This window comes from Cervus elaphus, chromosome 12 (genome assembly GCF_910594005.1).
Source record: "Cervus elaphus chromosome 12, mCerEla1.1, whole genome shotgun sequence".
Taxonomy (NCBI): domain Eukaryota; kingdom Metazoa; phylum Chordata; class Mammalia; order Artiodactyla; family Cervidae; genus Cervus; species Cervus elaphus.
The window spans coordinates 56,361,202-56,382,402 of NC_057826.1; the positions used below are offsets into that span (position 1 = coordinate 56,361,202).

At 37.9% G+C, this 21,201-nt stretch overlaps 1 protein-coding gene and 1 non-coding gene across 2 annotated transcripts; one reads left to right on the forward strand and one right to left on the reverse strand.

Moving 5' to 3' along the window:
• Positions 1-81: 81 nt before the first annotated feature.
• On the reverse strand, positions 82-15,295 carry RTRAF (RNA transcription, translation and transport factor). Its single transcript, XM_043918958.1, has 8 exons — positions 15,076-15,295; positions 13,201-13,325; positions 10,262-10,361; positions 5,555-5,644; positions 4,594-4,682; positions 2,437-2,505; positions 515-563; positions 82-402 (listed from the first exon to the last, which is right to left on the reverse strand). Exons 1-8 carry the CDS (start codon positions 15,134-15,136, stop codon positions 248-250), a joined length of 738 nt encoding a protein of 245 aa, XP_043774893.1. The 5' UTR covers positions 15,137-15,295; the 3' UTR covers positions 82-247.
• A 2,686-nt stretch (positions 15,296-17,981) lies between these two features.
• TRNAG-UCC lies at positions 17,982-18,054 on the forward strand. Its single transcript has one exon. It is a non-coding gene; the product is annotated as a tRNA-Gly (tRNA).
• Positions 18,055-21,201: the final 3,147 nt, after the last annotated feature.

Genomic DNA, 21,201 nt, shown 5'->3' on the forward strand with positions numbered 1-21,201 from the left:
GGGGGGGGTGGCATGAACTTAAGACCACAAGGGAGAAAGCAGATTACTTTTACAGATACATAAAACACAGTCAAAAAAAAATCGCCTTCCCAACTTTATTAAAGAAAAAGCAATGATGGTAAATCTCTAGAACATAGTCAATTTTCTGGGATTCTTCCCTTGAAAACATGACATTTCCACACACATGCCAAAGCTTACATGGTTTCCAACTGTACTAAGTAGGTGAGAAGCTGAAATCCTAAAGTGTTCATCTTCCAACCTTCCCCAGTCTGTGGTCTGTCTTTGGGTCAGCAATAATCGCCTGAACAGCTACTATGGCTTCATTAATTTTCGTCTGTAGCTCTCTGAGCTCTTCTATATGCAGCAATCGCAGAATTTGAGCAGCTTCATTAAGAACTGCATCTGTTTCATAAGAAACACTGCATTAATCAGTAACTTTTGCATTTATTCACTCACTTCCCCCAAACAATCACCAAGTCTCTAAAAAGTTTGAATTAAAACAAAAATCACTTACCCCCCGTGTCAAAACCAAGAATATGCTTGTCTAAGGCAACCGGCAAGCCCTTAAGGAAAAAGGACAAAAATCAGACTATATATAGTTATACATTTATATTTTCTTACCTAATACTGAAAAGCAGCTAGCTAGTCTGTTATTTTAGCCCTTTTAGCTGCAGTGGCATGGTGCCTGAGAATTTTCTCTTTAAATATGCCTTTTGATGAGTGACTTTTTTCCTACTACCAAAAAAAAAAAAAGGCTTTTCCATGTAGTAAGAAGCTAGTTTCATAACACAATCCAATCCTTTAAAACCAGGCACTATAGAAGCATAGCTCCTTTCTGCAGCAGTGCTATCATTACGCTACAGAGCGAAGGGTGAACAGGGCTGCTGCTGTCCCCCTCGAGGGACAGTGAGCGGCCAGGGTACAGAACAAACAGGATCACTTCTATTCATGAGCTTCCTCAACTTTATTTCTGAGCACACTGTCTTTATGAACTGTACAAATCTAAAATATACATAACTTTTTTCTGGTTATGACATTTATCAGATTATATATTTTAAAAGTTACTTTGAAATAGTCTAGGAAAATGAACACAATCTAAACCATTTAGTGAACCAGTCAACACCTGTATCATAATCACCTTTGATATAATGCCAAACCATATAAAGTTCACAATAACTATCAAAAATAAGGACAATAACTATCAAATATAAGGAAGGCAGTTTAGACTTTCTGCTTATTATATACTGTATAAAATCATTACCAGTTAAAGTCAATACTTTCAATGTTACAAATGCTAAGCTGTCACTTCTCACTTCATGCCCCAAATCTGGTGTAATGAATGAGTGCAAACAAGAAACTATAGAACTCTTCCACTGTTGTTATTGTAGCATAGTATCTTCTGAGATGACACTGAAGTTAGGATTTATCTGGAACACTGAAAATAAACTGAATTTTACTTGGCAAATAAGAGCAAAGATTATTTGGTTATGGCCTTATTTGCACTGCCTTCCAAACCAAAGGCATAGTTTTGCTGAATGATTTGATTATGCCAAAACAACTTACTGTTTGTTCTATAGTGGGGGTGAAATAAGCTGCTCCTTAAGTTTCCAGTGGCCTGATTCATACATAATAAATAAGCCGGTAAGAATCTTTAAAAGAAACTGAGTGTCTTTCAGAGGAGCACTACCCTGCCCTGGCATTAACAACCTTTCAAAACTACTGGACTTTATCATGATAAAGATCAGGTCAAAGGACAATAGACACTGGGGAATGAGAGGGTGAGGAGGCATGACCGAAGGACCCGGGTTCAGAATACAGACTGTAACGAAGACATTCATCTATGTAACAGGAAGGGGCATTATCAGATATCTGCAGCTGCTAACCCGAGGACACTGTCTGCATTGATCCATACTCAAGAAGACTTTAGGGACATTTGGATTTTTGGTACAATTCATCTGAAACTATCCTAAAATTATTAACAAGTTACTTTATCATGGTTTGTGGTAGGAAATGAGCTTTCCCTGAAGAAACAAAAGGGTGGAGATAAAGACTTAGGTAGAAAAGGAAAACTAATGAGTAACAAAGAGGAGGTGTGTCCTGTTTTCTAGTAGTTAGTCAAAATAACCCAGTAAATTTCACAAGGGTGAGTTCTTTTAAATTAACTGAGCACACACAGTGGTTTTCTACTGGTAGACTGTAAATGTGGTACTGGTAGCTTCTTAAAAGTAATGAAGGGAGAGAATGTGAAGTTCACTTTTCACTCAAATATAACTGGGTACAATTTGCTTAAGAATCAAATTCAACCCTGCTGAAGTACTTTCTCTGGGCAGTTCTAACACAGAATATCTTAAGCATTGTCAAGTAAAGTTCAAACTCCCAAAAAAAAACGTTCAGTAATAATTTAGAATTTATTTAGATTAAAAAAAAACAACGTACCTCTTTCGTTTGATTTGCTTTAGCAACTGCATCTTGTGTCAGGCGCTCCTGGACCAAAATGCGAATTGCCTAAGAAATCCCCCAAAATATTATTTTTACTTTTTATTGGCTGTTATCTTTTCTTCTCTCAATATATAGAATAAGGATGCTCAATATGGTGAAGTTAGAAATACCTAATTTCAGTAACAAACTCTCCAGCAAGTTAAAAATAAAATAGCTATTGTAATGAAAGTTTTCACTTTTAACATTTAATGTGGAATGATGTTCATAACAATTAACATTTCTTGAACAAGTAATTTGTGTGTGGTAAAAAAATTTTTTAATAAAGAAGGATACATGGTGAAAAAGTAGGTCTCCTTTCTATCCAAGCCTCAGTCATTGCTTCAGAAAACAATTACTGCTACCAGATCCTTCTACATACTCACAAAGTCTCTATCAAATTACTAGCTCACCAGGGATACATGCACATGCGTGTGTGCACGCACACAATCTTTGACACAAAGAGTAGTGTATAATACTGTCCTTGTGTTCTTCATTATAGTAAAATTTTCAGATTATTCATAGGACACATTGATTTTTTCATTATCAACACATTTTATCACTGCAGACACAAATGCATGCATGCACTTGCACACACTTGTAAAGATTTTTTTTAAGGAATTTTAGTGAATGATAGTGAAAACCCCAAAATAAGGGTGAAAGTGTGAAAAATTATTTTTAATAATAAAAACCTGGAAAAATACATTTGAAAAATAAATAAACCAATCTAACAGTCACTGCAAATATATTACACACTCCAGTTGCCAAACAGTTAATGTACTGATTCTCACACCTAGCAAACCTATGAAGATGTCTAGATCGTATGTTTGCTTCAATTAAAACAACAAACATGCAGTTAGGATTAGAATTTTATAGCTTTTGATTATAACTGACTTATACTTTAGCATCCCAAATACACTATTTTCCTCTCTCTCAGTTTATGATTAAGGCTGACACAACCATTGTAGAACTATTCCAAAATAATTTCTGTAATTGCCCAAGAAAGGAACAAGCCTTTGAAAGAGCTAAATTTCACTAAAAACAACTTTTGTCTCTTGGCATCCAATCAGAGTTGAGACGATCCAAGTTAACATTCAGATTCAGCAGAAAGAATTATAATAATCTAGGAACAGAATAGTCTTCCCGTTCTTACAATTGTCACTTAATATAATTCTAAAAAAGGAGAATAAAGTATGGCTTAATCTCTTGTTGGGAGAGTGAAATTAATTTCCTGCCAAGTAGTTTAAAGTAATTTAAGGCTCTTTAATTTCTCATAAAAATCAATAATAATTTCTAAAATAACTTCGAAATCTGGTATCCTAAGGACCACTCCCCTGCCCCTCCCCCACCAGACTATCATAATTATTCAACATGAATCGTCTGAAGCAAGAGTAGATTTTTCCTCTCAGAAATAAGACATGTCCTTTCAGACCTTTAGATTCCCTGATGGAAGGATTGAATTCAATGGCCTATCTAGGATGGGGGGCTTGGAGGACAGAAACATTCATTCCTCAGAGAGACTTAGGGGTATATATTTTTGACCAAATGCACCATTACTAGTTTGGCATTTTCCACAATCTTAACGCATTACAGACCATGAATCTTTAGAAGGACTAATTAAAAAGAGGTGGGGTGATACAGGAGGAAGACTGGACCGAGTGTCTAGTTTAAGGTCAAGTGTCTAGTTTAAATCCTATCATCTTCTGTGTCCAGTGTCTAGTTTAAATCCTATCATTTTCTGTGTCAGCTTGAACATTATTTATTATCATTCAGTCTCAGTTTCTTCATATACATATTTTAAAAAAGATACCAGTTAACTACCCCTAGGATTGTTGGGAAGACTGAGTGAGATCATCTTTGCAAAGGATTTAGCACAGAGGCAGGTTCATAGTAAATACTTTGATATTGGTTGTTAGGTAATCTAAAACCAATGAACTAATTAAATCTGGTTTATGTCCTACATTCCTTCACATTTTACTCATTCAACCACAGATTTAAATATCAAACATAATTATTTTTAGAAAATGAAGATTTTTTAAATTATATGTAAATATACAATTACTTAGAAAATGAGTTTTTAAAATTGTTACATGTATGAATCAAAAATATGAATCTGACCTTAAGCATTACCAGGTAATCATCATGACGCTGAATCTGAAGAAGGTTAGCCAAAGCCATTACACCAGCCTTAAAATCAGGATTATTTACTATAAAAGATGAAAAATGGAGACTTATAGCTCTGTAAGCATGTAATTACAGACATAAATGTAAGCATATATTAAAAACATTTTTATTTTCTAGTAACAAAAAAACTTTCAATTTCTAAAATTAATGCTGACAAAAGTAGTATGGGGCATCATCATTAGGTAAATTGATGAGATCAATGGTTTTCCTACTATTCAACCAAAGTGAACAACCCAGTAAATGACTAACTCACATGAGGTTTGTCCTGTAACTTTCTCTGCAAGGCCCGTTTATGTAGCACTTTTAATTAACTTTTCTCACAAAGCTATTAATTTTAATACACAGATTCCCTTCAAAGGACAGTTTTCCCAAAACCTTTTCTCTGAGCCACAGCCCCAGAGTGTCCAAGCAGCTTTTTAATTCATAAGGGTAACTCATAAATAACAGGTCACCATCAGTCAGCAAAAGAATATTTAACATAACCTAAGTAATTAAAATCTTCATACTTTTAAAAGGAGAAAGAACTACTTAAAGACATCTGGGACTTACAAAAATGAAAAATTTTAACACTTGTTTCATAGTCACTAGATTTAATATTTTCTGCACCTAGAAAAGCAATCACCACTATGATTAAATACAATCAAATGCCCAAGTTACTATGAACAGATGAAAGAAGAGCATTTTAAATTTCAGATATTCAACTGTATAAGGGAGAAAGGACACTGTCACAACAATAAAAAACAGCATAAAGAATAAAAAAAATATGAACACAAATGTCTGTCTGCATGAAACATTCTTAATTTACTAAAACCACGTAAACCAGACTTCATTCTAGAAGTAAAAAACATTTAAGAAACCAAAAATGTTGATTATTTTTATGCATTTATAAACTTACCATCCAAATTGATCAATGGCTCTGCATTTTTAGCTGCATTGTCAGCGTTTTTTGTATTATCAGGTACCAAGTCCTTGTTGTATTTTTCAGCTGTAAAGATAGGCAAAGATACAGTTTGTAGGACTTCAACTTAAGGTAAAATAAACACTGCTTATTTATTGAATTTAACTAAGCCAAACTGGTTGTAAGCATAGACAACTCATCCATTTAAAATTACTTTTTGCTATTAAAAAACTCTACAAGACAAGGTGAGCAGTTTATTTTTAATTAAGTTAAAATGATTATCCAACACAAATATCTTTTCATTAACGTTTCTTAAAGTATCTAAATTTTGAGAGAGAAAATCTGCTTTTCAGCTTCCTCTGAAACTTGGGAGGGGTAGAAGAATGGAGGTGGGTAAATATAGATCACATGAGGTTAAATACAAACTCACTAAAAAGTTTCTTCCCAAATCATCTTTTGAATGCTGTATACAGAATCAAAAACTTTGCTTTCTAGAAAAAACAGCACTTCAAATACACCATGATACACAAAGCTAAAGTGTGAGTCTTAAAATGCAGAATTCCAAAAAGAGATTTTATTAGCCTTACTTGAAAAATATTTCAAGATTTTACAAATAAAAATATTTAATAGTAATTCACTAAATGTAATGCCCCCAAAGTCATCTTTGGCTATAGTGCTTTTATAATTTGCTTTAAAAAAAAGGGGCGGGGGGATAAAAGCATTAAAATTTAAGTCAGGTAGAAGTTAGCTGAAAGGAGTCCCCACTAGCCAAATCTGGAACAAACATTTAAATACATGATGACAAATAAGGATTAAAACCCACTGAGTAAAATAAGAATTCACATATCTACACTTATTTGAATAAAAACATACATTGGTAAGAAGGGAATTGCTCTTCCTTTCAGTGGAAAGCCAAAAAAATGTGGACGAATGATAGAATTAGAAAAACACCTTCTGGCCATCATAATCAATATAATAATTGACTCAGGCCAGAATCATCAAATGGATACTAAAGCTAGGATTTAAGGAGGAAAAGCACAGAGAAATCATCTCAAAGTATCTCTTTTCCAAGATATGTATCTAAGGAATTTCAGTGACTAGGACTCTGGTCTTTCACTGCAGAGGGCATGGGGTTTGATGAACCAAGGTCCTGCATCCTGTGAGGTGCAGTCAAAAAGAAAAAAAATGAGATACATATTTATTGCAAAGGGGAAAACAGTAACTTTACACTGAAGAAAGCTTACCCAAGTGATCAGAAAAATGACTAACATTTAGGTATATCACTAACACATGCATCCTAATATGAGGTACTTAAAAGAATGCAACATATCTTGTTATTCTTACTAAAACTACAAACTCTCAACCCAACCATGAGGAACCATCAGACACACCCAAACTGAACGACATTCTACAAAATAAGTGTCACTGTCCTAAAGCACAAAGACTGAGTAAATCGTTCCAGAGTGTAGGAGAATGAACACAAGAGATGAACAAGAATGAACAAAACACACAATCCAGGATTGCTTTGGAGGTTTTTATTCGCTTGTTTTTGCCATAAAGAACATTACTGAAACACTGAAATGTGAGTAATTTACAGACAACAGCAGAGAATCAAAGTTAATCTCCTGATTATGATAAGCATACTGTAGCTATGTAAGACAATGACTTTTTTCTTTTAGGAAATGTGCATCTAAGTGCTTAAGAGTAAAAGAGAAATCATCTACAATTTAGTGTCAGATGGTTTAGAAAAAAAATTAGGAGTATGTGAATACACAGAAAAGGTTTAGGCAAATGAAATAAAATGTTAATAACACCTGCAGAATTTGAGTATGTAATAATTCTTTTTATTATTCTTGCAACATTTCTGTAAATTTGAAATTGTCAAAAAAGTTAAAAGAACTTAAGTCAGCTTTTAATCACCTTAATTGACAAGCAAGCTAAAAGCTTTATAAAATATTAAGGAATAATAAAAATTCATAATTTATCAAAAATAAAAATTTAAAATAAAAGTCAAGAAGAATGAATTCATCAATGTAAAGCCATAAGAGAACAACAGTGCCTCCTACTGATAAGGGGCAGTGTTTCAGGTGTAAATTCAGCTTTTTTACACATTAAAGGAAACCATGCTATCATTGAGAAATAACTGTACTTACATTCATATGTTGCGCTTACCAAGGATTTATTAAAATTGATAAGCACATCTACTGTACACAAGAAACTACGTCAGGCACTGTGGCAGAGAGAATCACGACTGTTCCCTCCGCGCAAAAGATGGCCGTACTGCAATCCCTAGAAGTTATGAATATGGTATCTTACATGGCAAAAGGGACTCTGTGGGTGTGACTAAATTAAGGACCTTGAAATGGGGGGGTGGCAAGTTACCCTGGATTATCTAGGTGGGCACAATGGAATCACAGCATCCTTAGAAGAGGGAGGCAGGAAGGTCAGAGTCAGAGAAGACTTGACAATGAAAAGCAGAATTACAGAGATTAGAACTTGCTATGCGGCTAGATTTGAAGATAAAGGGAAGAGACTCAAGGAAAGCAGGCAGCCTCCAGAAGACAAAGAAATGAATCCTCCCCTAGAGGCTCCAAAACCAACAAACCCTGCTGACAAACTGACTTCAGTCCTGATACAGGTGTTGGACTTCTGATCTCCAAAACTGTAAGATACTGAGTTTATGGCAATATGTTACAGCAGCAACAGGAAATTATTAATAGAGGTACCATGTAGAAAACAAAGCTGAGTATCAGCTTACAATTTAGTGAGGCAAGTAAGACGAGCAAAATGGAAAGTGCGAATGATCTAAAAAGGTATTGAGGTAAAAGTTATGAAAGTTAAGAAGGAAGTATCGTTGCTGCTAGCTGGCATTTGAGCCGGATCTTACAAGGACAGACAGGAATTATAAGTGAAGAGATAGACTGAAATGGCATATCAGTCAAGGGAAAAGTGAAAGAAAAGAAAGAAGGGGGGGAAAAGGAGATGGAAAGAAGAAACAGCATTACTCTAGTTTGGCTGGGGTGGCAAGTATATGAATGCTAGTTTAAAGGCCTTGAGTATCATGCTAAGGAGCCTGAAATTCCTTTTGTAGAAAATGGGAAAGCAATGGTGTTTGTGAATATATAAAAGGAACTATTCTTTGGAGACAAAAGTGTAGCATCCTAAAACATTTATGTTTCAAAAAATTAGCTTGGGAATATTACCCAGCCATTAAAAAGAATTCATTTGAATCAGTTCTAATGAGATGGATGAAACTGGAGCCCATTATACAGAGTGAAGTAAGCCAGAAAGATAAAGACCAATACAGTATACTAATGCATATATATGGAATTTAAAAAGATGGTAACGATAACCCAATATGCAAAACAGAAAAAGAGACACAGATGTACAGAACAGACTTTGGGACTCTGTGGGAGAAGGCGAGGGTGGGATGTTCTGGGAGAACAGCATTGAAACAAGTATACTATCAAGGGTGAAACAGATCACCAGCCCAGGTTGGATGCATGAGACAAGTGCTCAGGGCTGGTGCACTGGGAAGACCCAGAGGGATGGGATGGAGAGGGAGGCGGGAGGGGGGATCGGGATGGGGAACACATGTAAATCCATGGCTGATTCATGTCAATGTATGGCAAAAACCACTACAATATTGTAAAGTAATTAGCTTCCAATTAATAAAAATAAATGAAAAAAAAATTAGCTTGGTGGGGGCCATGTGGATGAAAACAGAGGGTGACACAGATGGGAGACTACTATGAAAGGTGTTATGATCATCTCAGGAGAAAGGGGGAAGAGCTAGAGTTAGGGTGACAGCAGTGGCCATGGAGAAGGAAAGAGACAACAGACAAAGGAAAAGACGGATGGGGACAGGATGTGAAGAAATGAGGGGCGAAAGACACTAAAACTAAACCTGGAGTGAGAAATGGCAACCTACTCCAGTATTCTTGCCTAGGAAATTCCATGGACAGAGGAGGCTGGAGGGCTACAGTCCATGGATTCCCGAAGAGTCAGACATGACTTAAGAGACTAAACAACAAAAGGCATTAAGAAGGCTTCAAAAGCAAATGATTAAGACTGGAACTGATGGTCACAAGAAAGAGAACAACATAAATGCAGAGGATGGAGATAAAATAAGATAATCAGATCTTACATTTAGATGTTAGCAGGCCTTTCAAAATGAAATGGCCTAATGAGAGAAAAATGGTTTATTGGAAAACTATTTTCACGATAAGCACAAATATTCAAAATCTTCCAATGATATAGTATCTGTAATAAAATAATGTTAAACATGAATAATAAATATATTTTGGCTTATAGTGCCTATGTGCATTAGATGTATATTTCAGTCTTCAGTGAAATTGGCTGCTGCAACCAAGACTTGAAATCCTATCAATTCTGGGACAGTAGCACAAGTGAACTTGAAGGCTAAGGTGCAGACTGTGCCAAGATGGCAAATTCACTGAAGTGATGTGACTTTGTGAGAGGACACCACCTTCAAATTCTAAAAAAAAGAAAGTCTGGAATGACTACAAACAAAAAGTAAAATTTTAATCAGATACTGCAAAGTGAGATGAGGATGTACAAAAATTAAAATGAATCAAAGGTAAAACAATCTAAGACAAATGGGCAAGTTCCCTACATTTCTACCCTCCTTTCCCACCCTTTCTCTCCCTCTCTTTAAAACAATATATTCCCCACAAAACATACCATTATCTCCATACTCAAGTCTAACAGCTAAGCCAAGAAGCCAGTCGATTGCTTCCTGTCGATCTTGAATCTTGAAAGGACAGTTAACATCTCTGAGATACTGTGAAGGAAAAAGAAAATTGCTTCATTGTTACTATAAAATCACAAATAAAACATGGTGGAATTAAGAGACTTGAGTTTGAATTTCTTAAGAATTTCTTGTAACATTTATATTACTAAACCTTTGATGTAATTATATAATCCATTTAAGTATATACTACTTAGGAAAAAAATTAAGTACTCCCATCATACTTTATGAAAGTTTTACTTTTGCAGATTCCAGACAGGGCATCAATGATCTACAATAACTTCATTTTGTAGATGAGAAAACCGAAGCCTATAGGTCAACACTTCCTGTCAGTTACACAACTTAAATCAGGGACCTGAATCTAAACCATATGATTCCAGGTCTCAATGCACAGAGTAGTTAAATAAAAACATGTATCAAATAACAAAACCCAATTATTACCTAAACCTTAGCTTTCATATTTTGGAATGCTTCCAACAGAGTAAGGTATGTGACACACAGGTGTTTTGAATAAACATCAGACACGATATATTCAAATAAGCATGTCCTTAAAGTAAATCTCTCAGGAGCTTAAAATCTAATCCCACAACAATGCTATAACTCAAACCTTTTGAAATCCTTTTGGGGATACCTAGTGAATCAGCACTTTTTAACCATAACTTATTTTCTAACCAAAAATTTTCTTCACCTGCTTTAAAAAAAAAAAAAGCACCTCATTCACAAGATTTAGTCATGATACAAAAAGCAAACCCACCTTCAAAGTATAAAAAGCTGCCAATATTCAAAATATGTCTCCTGATCTAAAAGTAATTTCAAAAGAAGTTCTAAATATGCTTTAAGCAGTGACATCATCATTCCAAAGAGACCACCTTAAGGACAATATCTGTATAAGATCCAATATATTTATCTTTAGGTTATACTACTTTACTGTCATTTCTGGGTCTTTTTCATTGGAAAGTTTATTATTCTTCAACACCCTCCCACATGTGGAACTCTGTATTGTCTTGTACATGAGTAGACCATTAAGTAAAATGTGATAAAAGCAAATATAAAATTCTAATAATATATTTCAAAGTTTTAAGAAGTCTGTCAAGATTTTCAAAATATACTTTTGAAGGGTAAAGGAAAATGATCTAGTGGTACCAATATCAGTAGCAGAAGCAGGAAAATTAACAAACATATAGCACTTGCGATGGGCCAGGCACCTCTGTGACAGGCTCATAGGTATACTTCATTAACAATACGCCACTCCTGAGATAAGATACCACTGTTATCCCCATTTATTGATAAAAATCTCGAGCCACAGAAAGGTTACTAAACTTACTCATTGTCACAGAGATAAGATGTAACTTACACAATTCCCTAGTCCACAAAAGGAGAAAGTTATCTACCTAAACATTCTGTTCCAGTCAAGGAGACATTAAATCATTTTCAAATTCTTAAAGGAAAAGATCTCATCAAAGTAAGAGAGCTGATAAAAATGTTTAATATGATGACACTGTAAAATGTAATTTTTATTCTAACTTGAAAAAACTGTTTTCTGCAAAAATGTTACTAAAATTAAACTAGGTCAATGAAAAAGTTATTCCAGCCACAAAAAATAAGATGATACCGATTTTTAAAAAAGTATTATTTCTATTGTACACAACAAAGGACAACTGTGTATGTTAAATATAAGCAAACACAAGAGACAACCTTAGTTTTTAATCAATAAGACATGTCAATAATGTCTTATTTTAATATAATAGTATTTCTGCTACATTTTTAATGTAATGTAAAAAATCTGATTTTGGCCATTTTTACTATTTATATAATATGTATCACTTTAATTAAGAAGTCTCCAAGTTTTTTGGACTAAACTATTTCTTTTCTTTGAGTGTCTAACTGTGCCATTACTTTTATTAGTTAATAGTCTATAAAGCTAGTTTTCAATGGGCAGCCTGCTAGTCAGGTACAGGGCCCTAGAAGATTTGAATAAATTTTGCTATAGGGAAAATGCAGAAATAAATACTGACATATCATTTACTCATTTATATTCATAACATATATATATATAAATACACACTCATATATTTTCATGAAAGAACAGGTCTTTCTGTTGAATGTCAGGCACTCATCTAAGTACTGGGGATAAGGGCCTGCTCTCCAGATACATTAGCTTAATGCTGACAGTTTCAAGAAGCCAGGCATTAGTTGGGAAAGCTGAGGAGTGGCAACACTAGTGCAGTCATATCACCTAAAACCGCGAGAGCTCCCTAGTTGGATCAAGTTCAAACTCTACCCCCTATACCCCTGCCCCCACCCTCATGCCTGATGATTCACCATACTATTTCTATCTAATACTGAATGCTTGGTAGGAATAGATAATATGCTTTAAAAATATGGTAAGAAAAAAGTTATACCCCTGAAATCCAGCTTTTCTAGCACTGATTATTGTTATCATTGTTTGGAGTATAATTGCTTTACACTGTTGTGTTAGTTTCTGCTGTACAATGACTTCGTTGTGTGTGTGTGTGTATGTATGTGTGTGTGTAGACCTCCCCCCTACCCGACCCCCTACTCCACTCATCACCCACCTAGGTCATCACAGAGCACTGAGTCGAGCTCCCTGCACTATACACACTGACCTCCCACTACCTACTTTACACATGGTAGTGCAATACATCAATCCTACCCTTCCAATCTGTCCCGCCCTCTCTTTCCCCTGCTGTATTCAAGTGTGTTTTCTAAGTCTGCATCTCTCTTCCTGCCCTGCAAATAAGTTTGGGTGGATGTTTTATCCAGCTATATTATTTTAAAAGAAAAATTATATTATTTTAAAAGCTGTCTTCATAGAGAAGCTCTCGGTACGTTTTACTTTCTAATTCATTACCTTTTCAAAGAATTTGGGCCAGTCACTGCTGTGGATGTTTCTTAAATTACCTCTGTCTTCAATTTTATAGTGTCTGATTTTCTGGTCTTCAAGCCAAACAATAAAGTTTCTAAATTCTGTTTCATCTGTAATAAAAACACCATATAAATCACAAGAAAGTGAAAGTCGCTCAGTTGTCTCCGACTGTTTGCCACCCCATGAACTATACAGTCTATGGAATTCTCCAGGCCAAAATACTGGAGCGGGTAGCCTTTCCCTTCTCCAGGGGATCTTCCCAACCCAAGGATCGAACCCAGGTCTCCTGCGCTGTAAGCAGATTCTTTACCAGCTGAGCCACAAGGGAAGCCCATGAGAAGCACTAGCTAAAACACTTCCTTCTCCACAAATGGTCTTGTGCAATTTTTTTTTTTAAACTGCAAAATCATAAGTTACTTGAGCTGCTTGAAGTAGGGGTTGAATGTACAGACTTTGGATTAACTTCTGTTCATATCCTGGCCTGAATTCAAATTCTGGCTCCAGAAATTTAGTGGTTGTGTGAACCTGGGCTAATTATCTAAATTTTCTGTGCCTCAGATTCTTGAGTTACAAAATGGGGATTTACCTCATAGGCTTGTTATGAAAGATTAAATATAATAAGAATAAAAACAGTGCCTGGCACACAATTTTGCTACTTAAGTGTCAGTTATTATTTCAGTTCCTATGAGGAAGAGGGGGAGAAAGGACTGAGCAAGGTTAAATTAATAGCAACAATAAAGTACAAGAAATTAAATGGTGATCTGAACAAGGATACCGACTATCACTGTCATTTGCTACTAAGGACATTAAACACATTCATGAAATAGTGTGTATGTTGTTTCATTTAATCCTCCCTACGCTTTTGAGGTAAGTAACATCCCCATTTTACCAGTGAAAAAGTTGAGGCTCAAAGTTTCAAATCCAGATCTAAGCTTTATTCCTACTGAACCTTTTTTGTTAAATAAAAGGCAAAACAGAAAAACAAGATTCTGTAAGTTGACATGCTTCTACAGGAGATGACAAAACTCTGTCATCCTGCTTGGAAATCATCTTCAATTTCCAAGTTCAAGCTTGAGTTCAAATTCAGGCTTCCCCAAGTCTTGAGAAATACACAATGGTTTTAATATCCCAGGTCTTACTTGATCCCTTTAAAACTTAATCTACCACAGGCCAAGAATTCTGGAAGAAAATGAGCAGTGGTGCGCGGCAGGCGAGTAGCAGTCTTAAAACTTTCTACAGTTTCAAGCTGTGAAATCCCAAATACCTTTGTATTTACAATTCAACCGCCCCGCTCATCTATTAACTACCCCCCCCCCCACCCATAACCCCGACACTGTAATTAGCTCGTTAATACACGCGCTCACCCCAACACTGTCAAGTCTTGGACTTCCTTTTGTCTTGGGCTCAAAGTGCTGAATGGGTTCTGACTGCCCCTACTCCTACCCCCACCCCTACTTGGTTCCCTGAACGAGTCCTCAAGTTACTCAGCATTTTCCTTGGATTCCAGCACTGTGCCGACCCCTAGCAGGTGCTCAGGATATCGCCCAATCTCCCGTGAAACATGGGGCTGAAGGGCCAAGTTAAAAAGCGAAGACTTTCCTTCTAGAGTGCTGAGGGTGCGGGCGAGGGCTCTGGGGGTGGTGTCTGGAGTTCAGCAAGTGCAGAAAGTGGCGATGCCGAGGCAGAAGTGGGTAGCGGAGAAGGAAGGATGGGGGAAAGCAGAGGTGTTCGGGGCCGGGAGGAGAGGGGCGCCTGGGAGACAAGGCCGCGGACGGTCCGGGTGGAGAGCCCAGGAGTGTGCGCTGAGAGCGGCGGCCGGCAGGTCACGGACGCGCTGCGGGCCCGGGGCCGCCTCCTCACCTTTGCAGTTGAAGCCGGCAGGGTTGTGGTAGTCAAGGGCCGTCAACTTGCGTCGGAACATGGTCCCGGCTGCTCGCTCCGGTCCCCCGGGATGCGGCCGGGAGAGGCGAGGCTAGGAGGAGCAGGCGGCGCAGACACGGGCGACGCGGCGAGAAGGCGGGCGGGCGCCGGGAGCTCCGAAATGACGGCGGCCTTAGCCAATCGTGGCTTAGGAACGGCAGCCGCCGGACAATGCTCACCAATCGCGGCTCTGGCTGGGGAGGCGGGGCCACGTCGGGGCACGTCGACGCTTAAATAAACTTTATTGTCAGCTTTCTAGTTGTACAATGGGCAGAGAGCAACTGAGAAACCCAGTTACCGCTTGCTTTCTTCGCGGTTTTGATAACAGCACGCAGACAACAGTATCCCTAGATTTTCTGCTATCGACCATACCTCTTATTGGACCATACAAACTGTTTAGTATTTTCAGTGTATTCATTCATTCAATTATATGCCTCCTACATAATAGGTGCTCTTCTAGCAAGGCTAATACAGACTTTTAGCAAGGTCCCTTTATGACTCGGGCTTCCCTCCTGGCTCAGTAGGTAAAGAATCTGCCTGCCATGGAGGAGACCCGGGTTCGATTCCTGGATTGGGAAGATTCCCTGGAGAAGGAAATGGCAACTCACTCCAGTATTCTTGCCTGGAGAACCCCATGGTCAGAGGAGTCTGTCCATGGGGTCCCAAGAGTCAGACACGCATTTGCGAGCGACTAAACCACCACTTTATGACTCCTTCGGCTTCCCAGGTGGCACTAGTGGTAAAAGAACCCGCCTGCCAATGCAGGAGACGTGTGTTCAATCCCTGGATTGGGAAGATCCCCTGAAGAAGAAAATGGCAACCCACTCCAGTATTCTTGTCTGGAAAATTCCATGGACTGGCGGGCTACAGTATTACAACTGTAATACTACGTGATAATTCCTGACATGACTAGCAACCACGAAATTTTGAAGCCAGAAACCTGGACTTACCCTTTACTCCCTCTGACTGCAGTTACAACATCCAGTAGTTCTTTGATTCCTGCTGTTCTGCCTCCCAAATTCCTCACCTCCTCCCAACCTCACTGTTGCTACCTCAAATCAGGCCTTCATAATTTTGGCTTGCTCTAATTATCTGATTTCTTAGAGCCAGTCTTGCCTTCTCCAGCTCACTCCCCCACACAGCAATGATAGTGATTTTCTAAAACAAAAGCCGCCTAAAACAAAAACCTTTCATAACAGTTTAATGTTTAGTATCTTTCAGTGGGTCCTCACTGCCTTCTAGCAATAATCAAAACTTCTTATCCTATTTAAGATCCTTCCTGATTCAGTCCCCACCTGCTTTCAGTTATGGGACAGACAACAGCCAGAGAGAACAAGCCTCTACTTTCATGAAGTTTATAAGCCCTAGAGGGAAGAAAAGCAATAAACAGACAAACAAGCTTAAATTATGACTTGAAGGTGGTGAGTTCACCATGCAGTCAAAAGGGTAACTTGTCTTGAGGTAAGAGGATGTACAGAGGCAAGGCATGGCCCAGGGGGGCTAGAACTTATGGGAGCTGGAGTGTAGGACAGAATGACAGCTGATGAGACTTGGACAGAGACAAGGACCTGATCAAGAAGGATCTTTCATGCCATGCTACTGGGAACTATTGAAGTTCTTGGGGGGTAAGCCAATTAAATAAATTTCATTTCAACAGATTATAATTAAACACTGTGTTAGCATTTGTGGGGCATACAAATGAGTTAGATATTTTCAGGAAGTAAAAATAGTGCTTATGATCTAGAGTTATAAAGTGATAAATTTTGAGAAGTGCAAAGTGTGCTATCAGGTCAGAATACAGCTTTAAGGAGGAACTGTGAGAAAATCTATATTTTCCAAATAAGATGCTTACTGAGTAAATCAGGAAATCAGCTCCAAGTGTTTTGCCTCACACAAAATTTGATCAGAGCTGCAGCCCTAGTCACATACTGTGGTGTATACTAATTGTATAATCAATGAGGTACCAGCCAAAAATTAAGAAAAATGACCAGAACCCATAAAGAAAGGGAAAATAATAAAGGAATGATTAATGCAACTGCAGATAATGCATTTCTTTAAAAAGTGGGGAAAAGCAGCTTTTAATTTTTGCTTTTTGGAATGACTCCTTAGTGCAAAAAGCTAAGTTTTTTGCTCCTGACCATGTCTCTCTATTTCAGGCCCAAAGTTATCAGCCACCTGAAACTCCCTGGTCATCACCCCCAGGTGTGAGAAGGTTGGAAGAGGATTCAGACACACAAAATGCTGCAGGAACCACCAGACTCAAGCAGGGGCTAAAACTAATTGTGGAAAAGAAGTATAGAAGATTATAAGCATTCAACTTCTTCTTTATTTACAAACCATTTGTCTTTTCTTCCCCCTGCATTTGAAGGAGTCCCTTGGCCTATAGTGTCCAACACGAAGTGAATCTTGGACAATTCCATTTCTGAAGACTAAGTCCCTTATGTACATCAAGAAGGAGAAATTGACTATTTTTTTTAATCAAATGACCTGAACCTCAATCTAATAATTGGCCAAGGGGTTGATAGGTCATTAATCCATCTATCTAATTATTCAACAAAGTTATTCAATCTTGCCTGCATGCCAGGCAGTCTTCTAGGCACTTTCACCCAAAAACCTCTGCTCTCTGAGAGCCTGCCATCTGGCAAGGGAAGATGAACCATATAATTATAAATAAGTAAATTATTTCATGTTTTAGGAGGTGATGAATCCTATGGGGAAGTCATAACAAGATAAGGGGAATAAGGAGGGGAGATGGGGATGGCGGAGGCAGTGGGAAACAATGCAGGTAGCAGTTTTCAAGAGGATGGTCAGGTTAGGCCTCACAGAGAAGGTAAAATGTAGGGACTTTCCTGGTGGTCCAGTGGCTAGGACTCTATGCTTCCAATGTAGGGGCCCTGGGTTTGATCCCTAGTCAGGGAAAGAGATCACACACACCCCAACCAAGAGTTCGAATGCCACAACTAAAGATCTTGAGTACCACAACTAAGACCTGGTGTAGCCAAATAAATAAATATGAGGAAAAAAAAAAAGGTAAAATGTAGAAACCTAAGAAGGTAAGGGAGTTAGCTACATGAATACATAGGGTTAAGACAGTTCTAGACAGAGTACTCAGTGCAAGTGAGGGATAAGGAAGGTTTACATATTTTTTAAATAGTTGAAAAATCAAAAGAAGAGTATTTCATGACACATGGCAATTATATGAAATTCAAATTTTATGTCCCTAAATAGAGTGGTATTGGAATATAGTCACAACCATGTGCTCACTGACTGCTCTGGTGCTAAAGGGTAGAGTTGAATGCTGGTGACAGGGACCACATGGCTCATGAAGCCTGGAGTATCTGTGGAGTTTGCATGGTTTCAGAAATGCAGAGGTGGCAATTTCAACATTATTACCAGGCCAACTCGCTATAAAGTAAAACAACAAATCAGAGATACAGGTTACTCTTTGAAGGTTATTTTCATGACTTGCAACATCTTTTAAAAAGTCTTAGCAGATTTACTAGACCTCTTTGTTCAAATTATTCTTCCACAAACAACAAACAGAACAAATTGATAACACTTCTACAGAAGTCTCTATTGTCTAGAAAGACAAGTTTGATATTCTAATGAATGCTATCAATTTAATGTCCCATTAAATCAGATCTTTTTAAAAACAAATTGTAAATACAGACAGTCTTTCTTCTTTGGAGGTAGAACATCTTCATTCCTTTTTTTTTGAAGGTCAGGCTCTGGAATTTCATGATTTAGCATTAAAAGCAAAAAGCAGGCCAATGAAGCTCAATTTTAATGGTAGAAATGGAATAAGGATGAATAGGAATTTCCTTAGCCATCTAGGGAGCATGAAGTATCCACCTTCCATATTTGATGCTCAGGAGAAAAGCTTGCCTGGCAATGAAAACAATGCAAAAAAAAAAAAAAAAAAAAACACCACACACAAAAAACAGAACCAAGAGGTGGAGAAAGACAATTCCTGAAAATGTCTTACTTTTCATATGTGTGAGTCCATATATTCCTTTGGGTCCTTGAGCCAGGTAGGGTTGGGGTTTTTTCACTTACAAATGAAGTAGTCCTAACATGAGGACAGATGCCAGACAGAGGGTTGAAAGAAACAGTCCAGAGTTGGTGGGACTCAGCATGGGATGAAAAGGGGATGGCTTAAAGGTGACCTCAGAGATGTCACACATCAGATTTGAAAAATAGTGGATGCGGTCATAGAAACAGGAGCACTGGGAGAAATGAATCAGTTGAGGAACATGAAGAATCAAGTTTGGGACCTGCTGAGTTTGAGGTGATGGTTGATGTGAATATGAAGGAATGTGAAGGAAATGTGAAGGAAACCAGAATATGTCACCACAAAATAGGCATGCTTCTTTGACATAAAACTTATTTTGAGCTGAAGGTAATTGAGAAGCAGCAAACCCAGAAAAAGTTCCCTCCCTTTTTTGCCTAAAGATAGGATATAAAACAGTTAGAACTGGACATGGAACAATAGACTGGTTCCAAATCAGGAAAGAAGTACATCAAGGCTGTATATTGTCACCCTGCTTATTTAACTTATAATGCAGAGTACATCATGCAAAATGCCAGGCTGGATGAAGCACAAGCTTGAATCAAGATTGCTGGGAGAAATATCAATAACCTCAGATATGCAGATGACACCACCCTTATGGCAGAAAGCAAAGAAGAACTAAAGTGCCTCTTGATGAAGGTGAAAGAGGAGAGTGAAAAAGTTGGCTTGAAGCTCAACATTCAGAAAACTAAGATCATGGCATCTGGTCCCAGGACTTCATGGCAAATAGATTGGGAAACAATGGAAACAGTGACAGACTTTATTTTTTTCTCCAAAATCACTGCAGATGGTGACTGCAGCCATGAAATTAAAAGATGCTTGCTCCTTGGAAGAAAAGCTATGACTAACATAGATAGCATATTAAAAAACAGAAACATTACTCTGCCAACAAAGGTCCATCTAGTCAAAGCTATGGTTTTTCTCGTAGTCATGTATGGATGTGAGAGGTGGACTATAAAGAAAGCTGAGCACCGACGAATTGATGCTTTTGAACTGTGGTGTTGGAAAAGACTCTTAAGAGTCCCTTGGACTGCAAGGAGATAAAGCCAGTCCATCCAAAAGGAAATCAGTCCTGAATATTCATTGGAAGGACTGATGTTGAAGCTGAAACTCCAATCCTTTGGCCACCTGATGCAAAGAACTGACTCATTGGAAAAAACCCTGATGCTGGGAAAGATTGAAGGCAGGAGGAGAAAGGGACAACAGAGGACGAGATGGTTGGATGGCATCACTGACTCAACGGACACGAGTTTGAGCAAGCTCTGGGAGTTGGTGATGGACAGGGAGGCCTGGCGTGCTGCAGTCCATGGGGTCGCAAAGAGTTGGACATGACTGAGCAACTGAACTGAACTGATTGAGGATATAAATTCCCCTTTTACTCAAGATGGACTCTCATCAGCTCAGAGATGCAACACAGAAACCTGCAAACAAACCTCATTCTCTTACTTTCCTCCCATATATTTGGTGAAAAGTTGCTCAGTCGTGTCCGACTCTTTGCGACCCCATGGACTGTAGCCCACCAGGCTCTTCCTCCATGGGATTTTCCAGACAAGAATACTGGAGTGGGTTGCCATTTCCTTCTCCAATGACAGGTAAAAAAAGGATTAAGGAGAAGTTGAGATTAAAGATAAAGCAAAAGTAAAGTAAAGTCGCTCAGTCATGTCCGACTCTTTGCGACCCCATGGACTGTAGCCTACAGGCTCCTCTGTCCATGGGATTTTCCAGGCAAGAGTACTGGAGTGGGTTGCCATTTCCTTCTCCAAGTATTTACCTTCCCTCAATTTGGAAGACTAAAACTGCTCTGTCTTATCATTTCTCTACAAATATATTGTTCTCTGTTGAAGGTACTCTATAATCTGGAATTCTAAACCACCACTTTGAGTTACTTTTGGTTTAGGCTCTCCTCTGTGTGCTGCATGTATTAATAACTGACTGGGTTTTCTCTAGTTCATCTGTTTTGTTGTGGTTGTTACTATTGTTACAGGGGTCTCAGCCAA